General features: G+C 37.7%; 2 protein-coding genes across 2 annotated transcripts in view; both read right to left on the bottom strand.

Annotated features, from left to right (window-relative positions):
- Window positions 1-14,911, bottom strand: part of LOC105389143 (tolloid-like protein 1) — a 79,555-nt gene that overhangs the window by 27,608 nt on the left and 37,036 nt on the right. The window contains exons 3-6 of the mRNA XM_048623195.1: window positions 5,561-5,805; window positions 4,607-5,166; window positions 1,158-1,497; window positions 20-240 (exon numbers count right to left, since the gene is read on the bottom strand). Of these exons, the coding sequence (XP_048479152.1) occupies window positions 20-240; window positions 1,158-1,497; window positions 4,607-5,166; window positions 5,561-5,805 (1,366 nt within the window). The remainder of the gene's footprint in view (window positions 1-19; window positions 241-1,157; window positions 1,498-4,606; window positions 5,167-5,560; window positions 5,806-14,911) is intronic.
- On the bottom strand, window positions 11,694-14,067 carry LOC119694574. Its single transcript, XM_038121250.2, has 2 exons — window positions 12,213-14,067; window positions 11,694-11,950 (listed from the first exon to the last, which is right to left on the bottom strand). The coding sequence occupies exons 1-2, from the start codon at window positions 13,297-13,299 to the stop codon at window positions 11,709-11,711; spliced, it is 1,329 nt and encodes a 442-aa protein (XP_037977178.2). The 5' UTR covers window positions 13,300-14,067; the 3' UTR covers window positions 11,694-11,708.

The raw sequence follows: 14,911 nt of genomic DNA, 5'->3' as shown, positions 1-14,911 counted from the left end.
CAAAACCCCCAAAACTTACCCGCACGGCCGTTCCGTAAACACAATATAATCCTTGTGATCGGGCTCCTTCTCCACAAATTTCACACATGTGAAGTTCTCCCAATGCCTCATGGCTTGCTTGAACAACGACTTGTGGGCTCCGCTGAAGTTGCCGTCGATCTCGTAGGGTATGACTCCGTTTTCCCAGATGCGTTCTTTACGGTTTGTTGCGGCCCTGGGGGTGCGGTGGCGCTTTCTTATCTAGGGTGGAAAGAAGGGTTAGTTAATAGTTATCCCCTTGGGTTTTGTGGACATTATTGATGACATTAGTCATCATCATCAGCCTATAGCAGTTCACTGCTGAACGTAGGCCTCTCCCAAAGCACGCCATCGGATGCGATCTTTAGCTTTCCGCCATTACTCATTATACTTTATTATTTATAGCTGTATCTCCGCGCATTTGTAATGACCAAACATTTCATTTAATTTCATTTATTTATTGTCACATGCTTATAACACATATTATATTCTTGAATTAGCCCTGCAAAATCTCATATAATACGAGATTTTAAGTAAATTATTTACAGTTCTAGATCTTATTATCACTCTCAACCAATGAATAACATAAGTCTAGTTACACTTTAATGACTGTTTAAATTTGCAAATTATGATTTCTCGATATTTTAAAGGAAAATCTATGTTATTAAGCACTTGATAAATAAAATATAAAATAGTTAAGATTATCTATAAAAATATAGCTAGGCACTCCATCAATGTAATGATCGAACTACTTAAAAGGCGGCCATTGTGAACGTTTTCATTGAAATGGCAAAAGGCTTCAGATATAACGACACACAATACAATTCGATTTCAGCAGAAGATAAACAATGATACGAAACGATTCCATTGAATTGCTAAAAATAAATGTGATTGGTGTGGTTATAAAAGATAACTCCACAAAACTCTCGAGCCATAAATAAACATGAAAGGCTAACAGACAATTTCTATTCCAATCCCGATAGCATGGAGTCGTAATAAATTGGAAAAACAAGTTGCTTGATTTTCGAAACATCATTTGTAAGTCATAACTTTAGCCTAGATTTAGGTGATTACAGACACACTAATAATGTTCTCCTAACGACGCAGCATTCACTTCAACAAGTGAACAATTTACCAACCTTGTGTCGCGTCTCTGTTACATTTTCGACGCGACTTTCCTCCGCGTCTAAATCCTTGGACGTGTCGAGAAAAAACCAGTTCTGAAATTGCTGCGTTTCTTCCAACGGCTTCGAGAAGTTAACCTTTGGCGGCGGTTTAACTTCGAATTTCTCTTCGAATTCGTGTTCAGGAATTTCGAACTCTTTCCTTTCGTCCTCGCGCTGCCTTTCTTTGCTGCTGTGCTTTTTGTGGTGACGAAAAAACGTTTTCCGAACGAACTTTGACTCGTTCTGGTTTTGATTCTCCTCCGATGAGCGTAAGGAGTTCTTGCCTACTCGCTCGCCCGACACGTTTCTGTACCTGAAAAATTAAGTAAATAAAGTCATGCAATGAAAAACTTACATTGAGAAAATTACCATGGAAAAAAGTAAGTAACTTAATGACGCCTTCTGCAATATTTAAGTACATTAAACGGTGCATCAGAATATAACTAACTACGGAACCAAATGACCCCAATTTTTCAAAACATTTAATATAGAATTTGATCAAAATATTTACAAATCATAAAGTAATATTCTGTTAAAAGGTGCTTCAATATTGCAGACGGCATAAGCTAGTCTTTTCCATTTAGGAGTAATTCAGTGCTTTGGGTTTGGTTACGGGAACTTTTTGATTGCTGGTGAGTGTATTAAAAACAAATTTGTGAATGAAATAAAAGCCCCTATCTGCACTCTTGATGCACCAACACAACGCATTTATCACGCGGTGTCAACGGCTGCTGTGATTGCAGTTATTATCAGCGACACATTGACTGGTGCAGGAAATCAATATCGCACTCCATTTATATTTAAAAGTTGAAATTTGCATTGTTTACACTGCTCTCCGGCCGGGCGAAAACAAATAACAATTTCAGTAAGAGGTTTTAACGAGTTCTGAAATTATGATAAAAAGTATATAATAATAATAATAATAATATATCTTTATTTCTTATTTATATGAAAAGCTGGTGAAATGTTTCGCTCTCTGCCGCTTGCTGAGCGTTGAATGGTCGTATTAAGGGGGAGTTTCAATAAGACTGGGTAAGTATTTGACACTGTGGTGGCGGTGGAAACGCTCGCGCTGCTAGTTAAAATGGCCGCGAATAGGAAATAACAGCGACGATGCAGACCATTGGAGTCCTCCTGAAAATCCGCGATCTAATTATGTAGGTACAACTTTAATGTTCCTGAAGTAGGCTGCGATTACACTTTTATTCTTGGTCAAACAAACTGTAAATTTTAAAAATAATGTACCTATAGGCGGTTTATTACTTTGAGAAGGTACAAAAGTGCATTCATTGCCTCATTGCCAACTTCATATCTATCTAACAAGTTATTTAAACTGAACTGTACTTGGCCTTCCCCGACTAACGTCGGTCATCCATAGTCATGCTCTGTTAGTAGGAACTAGTAGTAAATAGTTACCTATAATCTGACCCAGTCTGGGTTCGTTCATCTGCGAAACCTTAGCCAAATGTGAAACTTAGTTATTGACACATTTCTCGTATGTAGCTAAAGTATTGACACATTTCTCGTATGTAGCTAAAGTTTGGCTGTCGTTAGTAAGTTACTTGGACAGGATGAATGAATAACGAACCATAAATATCCTATGTCCCTACAACAAACTACCTATATTGCCCAAAATAGGGAAATGTTTTGTTATATATACCTACTAATTTTAAGTTCCTGTGTATCAGTGCATCCTCCAAAAATATTAAAATCCAAAAACATATTATGAAAGAATAAAATATTTTATCCTTATCGCCTATGAAATAAGCACAAGAACCTACTTAACTACTATAACTTTTTCGTGGGCTGGTGAAAATAACTTTATAAAATTTGCGTCCCCGAGTGGCGCCGCTGCTCTACCCACCTCTGCTGACGCGGTGAAGATGAACCAATTACGGCCGCGCAAAACGAGTCTTATTCATCGCAGCCGGCGATAGAGTCGCATTAAAATTGGATTTTTAATAAAATAATTACGACTTCTCTCTCTCACGCTTCGAGCGCCTTAATTCGGGATTTCGCATTCGCTGTTTGCGAGTTTTGAATCGAGTGAATGGCAGGTTTTGTTGTTGGGAGTATTCGATTATAATATTGGGTAAAACATATTTTAAGCTATATAGCCTTAGAACATTATATAGCCTAGTTTAATATATTATGATTGATAAAGCCTACTTAATCATATTATCAATCATAATATCCGCAATAAGTACCGTGAAATGGGGTGAATGGGGATGGTTTTCAACTTTGAGTGCCAATTTCTAATGAATTTTGTACTAACAACTTTTAGTTTACCATATTAAAAGTTTAGTCTTGACCTGTATTTTATGAAAATGCATACGAAAATCTTTGATGGTCAGCCAATTTTATGTAAATTTATAAAATATATGATGTCCCTATTCATACATGTATAGGGGTTAATCGGGACGGTATTGAGAACAATAGAGAAATATAGTCATGGTTGTCACAACCCCTAAATAATTTTTTTCAGTAATATGTAGTCAAATGTACACTATACCTCTACATATTTCATTGCTTTCCTAGTTAAAACTTTAAAATCAGTTTTTGTAAAATTAGGTATATATTTTTAAAAAATACCTGCAAAAAGTACCTAAATGTCCCTAAACATCGAACTAGAAAAAAGTTTTTTTCTACTTGGATGTTCCTAAGTATAAAAATTTATTAACACACTATTATGTAATAAAGAAATAATTTTATTGTATAAGTACAGATACTTACTGGCGATATAGGTAAGTGACAACCCTATCAGTCCCTATCCCTATCCGTGCTTTAGTGTCCCTTTTCATACAACTACGTCCCTAGTTTATGGGACTCTTGTCCCAATTCACCCCACAGTCGTCCCAATGATATCCTGTAGGCGTCTCTATTACCCCCATTTTTAGAGAAATTTACCAGGTCTTATTAATTTTCAATTTAAACTAAAATTAATAAATAAAATCGCAGTAACTTATTTAAATTGGATAGAAAACAAAATTACTTTTCTAATTTAGTACGATTTATCCAATAAAAATAACATTTAACGTCTCTTTTTCCAAAGTTTCTGAGGAACAAAATTTCGACCTTGTGAATGGCGAACTTCAGATGTGTTTTTTTCTCACTTGTAACCATCTTCACGTCAAAAAAGTGTTACTATCAACAAAAATCAATTTTCTACTTTAAAAATCATAAAAAATCTGACCATTATCATTTAATTTTATAGTAGATTTTCTGCTTCAATTTCGTTCATCGATAATATCCCTATTGACCCCTGAATTCCTATTCACCCCGTTTTACGGTATACAGTTTTACACCGTCCTAACTCTCTTGAAAAAGCTCCCAAGTTTCTTCAGTAATATCGCTCTTAAATATGCATGGCAATGGAACAGTGAGAAAACTAAACTGATAAACCAACTAAAACAAAGTCATACCGTCTCCCATTACCGTGCCTGCGGCGCCGCCGCCTCCGCGTATTGGCCGGGTTCTCAGCCAGAGTTGGCACGGTATCCGTCGGCTTCACCAACTCGTTAGTATCAAAAAACTTCGCATCCAGTTCTTGCGCCGTCTTATTAATCTCCGCAGACCTCACTATGTCATCGTCTACATCGCTGTTAGACAGCACCCCGTTCGTAGGCGCCGGTGCCACGGTCACATTGTCAGGCATCTCTTTGAACTTTAAATTGTTTTTTGAATCACCAGTTATCTCTCTACTATTGCTCTGTATCTTGTTTGTAACTTCGTCCATTTTGTTGCTGTTGTTCGAGAATTGTATTCTCGGGTAGAACTCGTTGTATTTGAGCATGTTGTCGGAGGATATGTTAACGACTAGAACGCCATCTTGTTCTAGGCTTTCAGAGTCCGTGAGGTTGTCCGGGGCGGCTGATTGATTGAGTGAGACGGATGTGGCCCTCTCGACCGAGTCCAACGTCTCACCGGGCTGGAGCTTTCCGTTTTTTAATGCGACGGACTTGTCCACACCTGCCGGCAATATCTGTAACATGAAAATTGGTTACTGAAATAGGTCATACTTGTTTACGAGTAGGTACTATTAACTGTAATTCGACTCATAAAATACGTTACAGATTCATTTAAGGGTTTAAATATTCAGTTTTTTTAATAACTGAAATGTGGCTTTAAAGGGAAACTTTTAATTTTGAGGAGCTTAACAAGAGATTACGTTAAAATTTGGTATAAAATGAGTCATTATAAACGTAAATCGACATTGAATCGATTTCTATCACAATACAGGGTTCTTTGATCCTTCAGGAGGTGATAGAGGAAGGCATTTCCAGTCGATTAAAACATCATTTCCGTTTAGTGAGCTTAATTTCAAGATCTACAACTACAGTTTACAGTCACGCCAATAAACTACCAAACCCACGAACCTTAGCCGCCAACGCCGCGTCATTATACTTCTTCGGCTTCTCCAGCGGCACCGGCTGCTTGGTCCTCTTCCTCAATATATCCGTCAGACCTTCCTCTTCCACCTGCAGACCCTCCAGTAGCACCTCCTTCTTCAGTCGTTCCACCTCCTCTTGTAAGGACTTGTTGATCTTGGACGCGCTCGGGGGGTTTGAGGGCTTCTTGAGGTAGTCAGCGTCGGGGAGCGCGATGTCGCCTTGGAAGTTTTCTGCAACAATTTATTAAAGTTTATTGTAATGTGGAGAGTCGGGTCGTTGACGGTGAAGAGAGAGCGAGAAGGTTTGTTTTGTGTTGACGGTGAAGAGAGGGCCAGAAGGTTTTTCTTGTTGACGGTGAAGGGGTTACCTACGATTGCCTGGTGCAAAATAATGAACAAATTGTACAGGGTGAAGGTTGCCGTCGCTCGGTCAATTGAGTTATTTAAAATAGTAATGTACAGCTGGTTTATTTTAAAGTTATTCAGTAATCAGTATGTTGGATACATTACAACATGATACATTACATGACAACGGGGACATCACTAATAATATTCCACCTGTATGGTTGTATTACCTTTTCAAAATCTATCTTCTTGAATGTTCTTAGGCGTAGTTAGAATATTATAATGTAATATGTTACGAACAGCTCCAACAGAGTGCGCCAGCGTGTATGCAAATCTAGTAACTTGGAAACGCTTCCGCACATTGCATGCTCAATTAAAATGGGCTATTTTTGGCTGCACGGGTAATTGGATTTGTTTATAACTTTATTAAAGAATTTGTAAATCTAAAATGTTTCAGTATTACAGCATCACTCATAGAAATATACTCGCAGAATCACTCATAAAAATATACCATCCTACGAAAGGACTAACTGTTTCAAAGATTAGTAACAGCCGGTTTCAATATAAATATCTATCTGTGATTTTGCTTACTAAAGTAAAAATTTCTATATTTCGATAGACTTGTATCTTGGCATATCCCTCAATAAACGACAATGGGACGGTAAAATCTGTAGAAGAACTAATACAAGTTTGGGATGGTCGTAAATTTAAATTGAATAAAAAGCAGTAAGTATCATAATGTAGTCATCGACCAAATTACCATTAGTACACCCAAGTTTGGTCTCCTGTAACAAAACCTAAGCATGTATCCTTAATTCGTATTTAAAAACAAAATACACCCTCGAATTAACCCTAAGGGTGCTTTTCCACCAGAGATGTGCTATGCTACGATGCTATGGATGCGTTTGATATCCACCAATCATATTATTGGTGCACATAGCTTAGCACTGGTGAAACGGATTCAACTAAGATATGTTTTTTGTATGGAATGATGCGTGCTATGGATGTGTGCTATGGATGCGTGCTATGGATATGTGCTATGGACCATCGCGAGTGGTGTAGCTATGTATGTGCAGAGCAGACCTACAGTATGCCCGCGTTTTTCACTGAAAGTAGACATGCCATCGTGGAAGCAAAAAGTTATTTTGTATCTCGCCTCTCCCCTCACCGCGCCGCCGCCCCCGTCGTTTCCCTACTATCGATATGTCGCAGCCGGATCGTATAATCCGCCGTATTACATTACGGCTGGCCGCATTACAAGACAGGGCCGCTTTGTAATACGGCGTATCAACGTTTAGCCGGATTGTCATTTCGATACGTTCTTCAATACGGCGGTCCACGTTTAGCCGCATCGTACTACTACTAAATTATAGGGTGACCATGTCCATACTAAGCATGACATTACTGCTGAAGGAATTTTGCGGTTTCGGTAGTTTGACAAACATTTTCTAATCATAAGAGTAAATATGCTATCATATGGACTTCCGTTAAAGTATAAAAATACTGTGCATGGGCTCTACTCGGATGGTAGGATCTTTGAAATTATTATTCTTCATCATCATCATCACTTCTGGACGTAGGCCTCTCCCAAAGCACACCACTGGATGCGATCTATAGCTTTCCACATCCAATCATAACCAACCACCTATCGTAAGTCGTCATTTCATCTAGCCGGAGGGCGTCCCACACTACGTTTACCTGGTCGCAGTCTCTTCAAGATCAAATAATCTTTGCCGGCCACAATTATATTTTTTGATCCAGTGATACTGTGTGGAAATCCGCCGACTAGCAGAATCCATGGTCACTTTAGTTGTTTGATGTGCGTTATAACTTTTGTACGTTTTCACTGTTCCGCATTGATCGGAATAGATATTATTTAATTTCGCGTGAAAATTCTTCTGGAAGTCACTGTTTACTATTTACACAATTTCTTTGTTTTAATCATCATCAAATATCTGTATCCAACGCCATTATTGTTGTTATGTCAAGCAGCGCTACGAGTGTTAAAAAACGAAACTAAAATCTTTTGATGCGGCGGCTAATCTCTCGCCGTATTACATAACGGCCAGCCATATTGAATGACGTATGATGTCGAATACAATCCGGCACATTTTCATTCAGCCGTATTCAATACGGCTAAACGTTGATCCGCCGCATTACAAAGAGGCCCTGTCTTGTAATGTGGCTAGCCATAATGTAATACGGCGGATTATACGATCCGGCTGCGACAGATACATAGCATAGCTCGAGATGCGCATCTTTCTCGCACAGCTACTTTGCGGCGGCGCATCTTCGTAGCGCATCTTCCTCGCACAGCTACCTAGCGTAGTATTGGTGGAAACGGTCACATATTTTCGTAGCGTAGAGATATCACATCTTCGCAGCATAGCTGCATAGCACATCTCTGGTGGAAAAGCACCCTAATAGTTGGGGAAATTCGTGTGCAGTGCTATCTTATCCGCGCTATTAGCCCGGCCATTAGTGGCAGCCCCCGCGAAGCCTCCACGCCGTAATGGCGACCGCTGCAGGTGCAACTAGACACTGACAGCTCCATTTGATTATTATAATATAATAGTTACATAATTGTTGTAATCTCAGAACTATAATTATCGCGGTTCTGTTACATTCGGTATTATTCTCGAATCGTATGTTCGAATTTAAGTGTGTAAGGGCAGATTTTTCAATGGTCATATAAACGTTATCTGAGGAATAAAATTGTTGCTGTCACTATCTAATACAAATATTCAGATGTGATAGCATCAGAATTATTCCTCAGACAACGTTTACCTGCCCATTGAGAAATCAGCCCTAAGATACGTACATATTTTAATTCATAGATTATCTCTTCGTTAGAATAATTACGTGACTCGATTAAAAATTCAAATACAATTTTGGAACACCCTATGTTTATATTATTTATTTATTTATTTATTTAATTCTTTATTGCACAGATATAAAATAAATGTACAAAAGGTGGGCTTAATGCTAAGAGCATTTTCTACCAGCCAACCTACAGGAGGTACAGGAAAATTATATATATATATTATATTAAGGATTCTTAACTAATGAAGGGTGCGTAATTAACGAGAGTCATCAATCAATGAGTGAAACAAATATTGGGAATTCTGAGCAAATATGTAACCTTGAACTGTTGAAATGGATCTCAAAGAATTTGTTGCTTTTAACGACCATAAAAACATCATCAAATTTACAAACAATGAGCGACAATTTTGCGGTGAAGATAAAATTCGTAACAGCCCTATAAGAAATCAATTTCCTAGCGAGGATAAAACGATATTTCACGGAAATTCCGGTCTAGGATCGCAAACCTGGACGCTTTTTTTATTGTGGAATACGTAGTTGTATTCGTAGAAAATGTTAAGAATAAATTATAGAATATTTGTAAGTACTCATGTGTAAAATGATAACTTAGGTAAGTAATACAAAATTTAAAAAAACCTGACATAAAAAAAAAACTTTTAACGCTTTCTTTTGACCTCGTTTTGACGAATTTTCCAGTCTGACATTCCCACTTGCCTGTCGAGCAATAAATGTTTTTTATCGGATGTTCCAGTGGTGGAGTATTTTATTTGAAGCTAGTCACACTTGTCGGCCACCTGTTTACATGACGTAAAATACTCATACGATAAAAATCGGGCCCGACATTCGACAAGAGTTCCCTCTCTGGGTGTCGATCAATGCCAATGTCAGACTGAAAAAAATCATTAATGAATAAGTTTTTTCACAGACACAGAAATTACCTACATCGTTTATATTAGTAATTTACATTGTATAAGCCAAGACTAAGTATAAATAGGTATACAGGTACGGTACGTATCTACTAGTAAGTATGTAGGTTCTCTAAGTCTAACATCGACACGATTGATCCTGAACTCGTCGATATAATTCTCACAGAATCACCCAGCTGTTTTTGACACGTCGTAGGGTCTGCGTTTGTAAAACCGCTGGTGTGATGATGACGTCGGCATTATGCCTTAGGCCTGGGTCTCCTATTTACGCCGTGGGTCGCGACCAGCGTCACGCCGTAGGCCGCGTCACGATGCTCACTATAGAAATGTACTGATACGGTCTCCCTCACACGGCGACGTTGGCGCGTAAACGTAGTGAGCATCGTGACGCGGCCTACGGCGTGACGCTGGACGCAACCTACGACGAGAAATAGGAGACCCCGGCCTTACCACCCGCGGGCGTGAAACTATGCAATACCACGCGTCAAGAACCACGTAAACACGTTTGAAGGGTGCTATTATAATAATACGCTGTTTTTCCTGCTTGCAGATTGTGATTACGGTGAAATAAAATCATGCGTCTGACAACTCTGACATCGATAACTTTGCAACGGGTAAATAACAAAAACTCCCATTTCAGTTTTTTTACGTAGAGCAAGACGTTACAATTTTACTGTTTGAAAATTTCCGTAAATTTTATTTTCCACTGGTTTGACATGAATAAAATTATAATTTAGTGCCTTTAGAATCGACTTTATTGTTGCCCTAATAAACTTTTTTTTTGTATTGAAACAAAGGAATCAAATATCTGCAGTCCAACCTTTAATATCAATCCAGATAGACCAAAATCCACAAAGCCCAGTCAGTAACTCGATTTGAATACCTAGGTCATTCATGATAAAACCCCACAAATCTATTTCCGATACATTTATCATAGTTTAAGTGAATATCTAGATTTTCATTTTCAGTCCTGCGTTGTGCGCCTTCAATTCAAAATATAACGGATATTTTAATACTGAATAATGTGTAGATGATGGTGATGATAATATTATTATGAGGAAAGCCGAGGACAGAATATTGTAGGTAAGAGTTTATTGAATATTTTTAACTGTCAGTTGTCTGCTGAAGGTTTAAATTATTATTATTGTTATTGATTGGTGAAACGCATATTCAACGAGTTTATAGACGTCTAAGGGTGAATTCGTCCAAACATCACGTTACACGAGAATAACTATACCGGAATTAAAATTATACGCGAGTAAATATCTAGGATAAGTACATTTGCATTCTACCAAGTTATACCATGATTAAATTGAATGAACGAGGAACGAAACTGTAATGCAACTAAAATAAAAATAGCTGCGTTTCAAAGCATGCAATAGAAATGACATGCCAACTTATACTCATCACAATATAAGAAGTCCGTTTGGACAGCTGTCATTGTGACGCCATTAGGGATGTGACAAAACGAATCGTTAACCTGAAAATCCGATTCTCGAATCGAAAATCGATTCTAAATGGTCTGATGAATTTAAACAAAAGTAACAATTGATACTTTTAATCATTTATTTATCATTTTCTATATACATTATTAGTAGGTATAACATGTTTTGAATTAAAAACGTTTCCTGTTTATAAAATTATAATTTACTCGCAGTAGGCCATCAATAAATTACTTTAGTTGGACCTACCTACCTCTTTTAATTACCTGCCAGTAGGGACGGTAGGTAAAACAGTAGGGAACGCGTCACACCCTTGGGAAGTAGCATTACCTAACGTTTTGAGATGACTGACTGAACTTTTCTTATCAGATGCATAAATTACAATACAACATAATGGTCAAGGTTAGGCTGGCCTGCATGCATTGTTATCGATAACCCGTTTATTTCAGGTAAGAGCTAAAACAATGAGAAGGGTTAACTACCTGTCACTGCTATTGAGGTCAAATTTGGGCTAGTTATTCTATTTTTGGCTAGTTATACCTTTTTATGAAATGAGTATTGCAGCAGAATTAAAACAAACAGATTAATAAATAAATATTTATTCACTTTCGTCAGAAGCATAATCCGTTGAACTATCGTCGCCTGTGTATATAATTATTTCGTTATCAATCATATTGTCAATATTGATGTCCCTATCAAAATCAGCCTTTATTAAATTTTTCGTTCTTTGCACTACCTTTGCCCAGTCTTCTTTTGTGATTTTTGCACAAGCTTCCTTCAATAAACCCATCATTTTCTTGGTGGAGAACGGTCGCTCTGTATTTTTTCGTGCTGCGTAGCCTGTCAAAAGATTAAATTCATATGGTTATTCAGTAAAGATGCCTTGTTATGCATAGTATGCCAGGTAACGTAAAAAAATAGTAGGTAAGTACATTTTCTGAATTGTTGTCACCCCACTATAATAAACAACCCTGAGCAAAATGAATCTACTATACCATGGCCTCTCTAAAATACTGAATGAATTTTCTCCAACTGGCTTTCACTGCTCAATAAATAAGTAATAATAATAAGTCTACATAAAAGAATTAATTAGAAAACTAACCTTTAACTTGAGCCCAAATTAACTCGATTGCGTTGTATTGACAATGGTACGGCGGTGTCCGGATGACGGTATGTCCATGCTCTTGTGCAAGTTCGTCAATTTCATATCTCGGTGTTGTTGGTTTATTTTCTCTCACCAATTGTAATAACTCGGCCTTTAAACTGTTCAGGTCGGCTTCGATGCCATGTCTTTCCAACCATGCCACTATATCTGCCTTTTTGTTTGCCTGAGTGGGTGGCTTATCAATGTGTATCGAATGGTACGGTGCGTTATCCATAATTATGATAGATTTATGGGGGAGGTTAGGAAGTAAACTTGTTGCAAACCACTCTTTAAATTTAACAGCGTCCATTTCCTCATGGTATTCCTTTGTGCTCTTTGACTCAAATGCAAGCAAAGCATTGTCCACAAAACCTCCCCCAGCTGATCCAGCATGGCAAATTATCAGTCGTCCACCTTTTCCCATCGGCACATTAGAACATGATGCCTTTGTGTCATCAGTCCATGATTGTGGCACTGTATGGTTGGAATTCAACCATGTCTCATCGATGAAAACTACGTTATCCCAATCAGTTATCTTATTCATTTTTTTCAAAAATGAAACTCTTAGCAGTACTAAATCATACCTCTCCATAATTATCTTTCGTTGGTCACTCTTTTTATATTCGAATCCAATTTGTTTCATAACTGTGACTAGAGATGTAGCACTGCCAGTAAACAAGCCAGCTTCTTTCAGTGATACCAAGAGTTTGCTCACAGTAGGGTATTCCTTTCTTGAATAATATCCATAAATATGGTTCCGAATTGCATCTGCATCAAATGAGTCGATACCTGTCACTGGCTTGCTTTTCTTCCGCTTTTTAGGAGTACGTAAAACATTGTCTTCACTGCCGGAAGGCCCATACTTTTCCTTTAAGACTTTCCGTATAGTTTTCGTACCGATCCCAAGCGCATCTATGATGCGATCATGTACTTGAGCTACCGGTACTAAAGGTCCACCATTCAGCGATTCCCGTTCAAAATAATCGTGCAACTTCACAATCAACTCACGCGATTGGCTTTGAATAGTACGGCCTCTTTTCGACATTTTGAAAAGAAGTTCACACACCACAATCGGCACAAACTGCAGAAAAGTCCGAATCACAGTGCTCAATCAAAGTCCAGAAAACAGTAGCCAAGGTCAACGTGATAGTAAGAGAAACAGTCCAAAATCAAAACAAAGTCACAAAAAAAATACCGAACCGCACTGTTAACTTCCAAAATGGTGAATGAAATGGATCCAACAGGAACGCGGACTAAATAGAAAGGCTAATTAATTAATAGTGTTGCCATAAAAAAAAAGTTACCTGTGAGTGCAAAAAAAATATTCCATTATACTTTTTGTAGTAAAGATCGACTAAATTCAATGCATTATGAATGATTGTTTAGGGAGAAAGATGTAGTAAACGATTCTTTAAATTTGTTTGCGACGTCAATCGGATATTATTTTATGCTCTTCCATTCGATTCGATTCGATTTTTTACGGACTTAGATAAAATCGGTAAAAATTTACGATTAATCAGGTACAGCACTAGTGTTTAAAAAAAAAAAGGCTGAGAACCTAACTTTTTTTGATACGTTTCGAGGCAATTCAAAATACATTTTAATTAGGAATTTACTTGAACAAAAAAATAAAAGGAGACATATTCTTACATATAATATAACGCTCGAAAAAGAAATGTGATTTTGTAATCCAAAAAGAGAAGTATTGATTTTAAAATGTTTCGTTCATCTCAAACGTAAAGTTTTTTGGTTACATTCTATTAAAATGATGATCTGTCCAAACGGACTTCTTATATTGTGATGAGTGTAGTTTGAATGGATTATAAAAGTATGAAATTGTTTATGTTTTAATATTTTATTCGCTGTTGTTATTCTGAGACTTTGCCTTTTAACGTACTTTTGTTTATGTTTTGACAGATGTGTTTATATGTCATTATGACGGTTTTCTAATCAGCTGATGTGCTGCCGCCATTACAAAATTACTCTCGGATAAGCTCGTTACACGGTCAATTTTGGCGGTATAACATTTTATTCTTGGGATAAGCTAGTTATCTTGGTTTCAGGTTTGGTAGAATGCAAAATCTGCTTACTCGCGAGTAACTGGTACTTTACTCGTGAGTAAATAGTTACTCGACGTTGGCCGAATCCGCCCTAAGTATATTAACGAACCCTGTTCGTAGTGGCTACAGTTTCCTTCCGATGTTATCTTTCAGTTAGAGATTCTATGTACATTATTTGTATTAATTGTATTGTAAGTAAGTAAGTATCTAATTGAATTGTACTCGCATTCGCATTGAACCAGTGGAGCATAACATAAACCACTGCCTGCACACTGCACAGTGACCAAACACGGGCCTGCAACAACAACCCACGAGCACATCCCAAACAAATCATTAACAACCGCCACCACACGGCTGCTGCCATCATAAAGTTTAAGGACACATCGCCACAGCTGGCGTCCACTGCTGGCTGCCAATTAATTAATCGCTGCTACATGCCCGCGCAAGTAGAATTGGACAGCTTGGTTTACAATACAGCCGCCGTATGAATATTCATACGCAGGCTCGGTTCTAAGATCGAATCTGTTGTTTGAGGGTCGATTAGTGGTGATTGGACGCAAATTGAAACTGCTTTTTGGTGCCAAAAATAATATGGTG

Source organism: Plutella xylostella, chromosome 9 (genome assembly GCF_932276165.1).
Source record: "Plutella xylostella chromosome 9, ilPluXylo3.1, whole genome shotgun sequence".
Lineage (NCBI taxonomy): Eukaryota > Metazoa > Arthropoda > Insecta > Lepidoptera > Plutellidae > Plutella > Plutella xylostella.
Note: the sequence above shows the minus strand (reverse complement) of the source record. Positions and strands in the feature narration are given on the sequence as shown.

What these genes read in the sequence shown, in the direction of transcription:
- LOC119694574 (XM_038121250.2), bottom strand. Translation starts at nt 13,299, where the DNA reads ATGTCGAAAAGAGGCCGTACTATTCAAAGCCAATCGCGTGAGTTGATT. An exon ending in AATTTGGGCTCAAGTTAAAG is followed by an intron (nt 11,951 to 12,212) that starts GTTAGTTTTCTA and finishes ATCTTTTGACAG; the next exon opens with GCTACGCAGCACGAAAAAAT.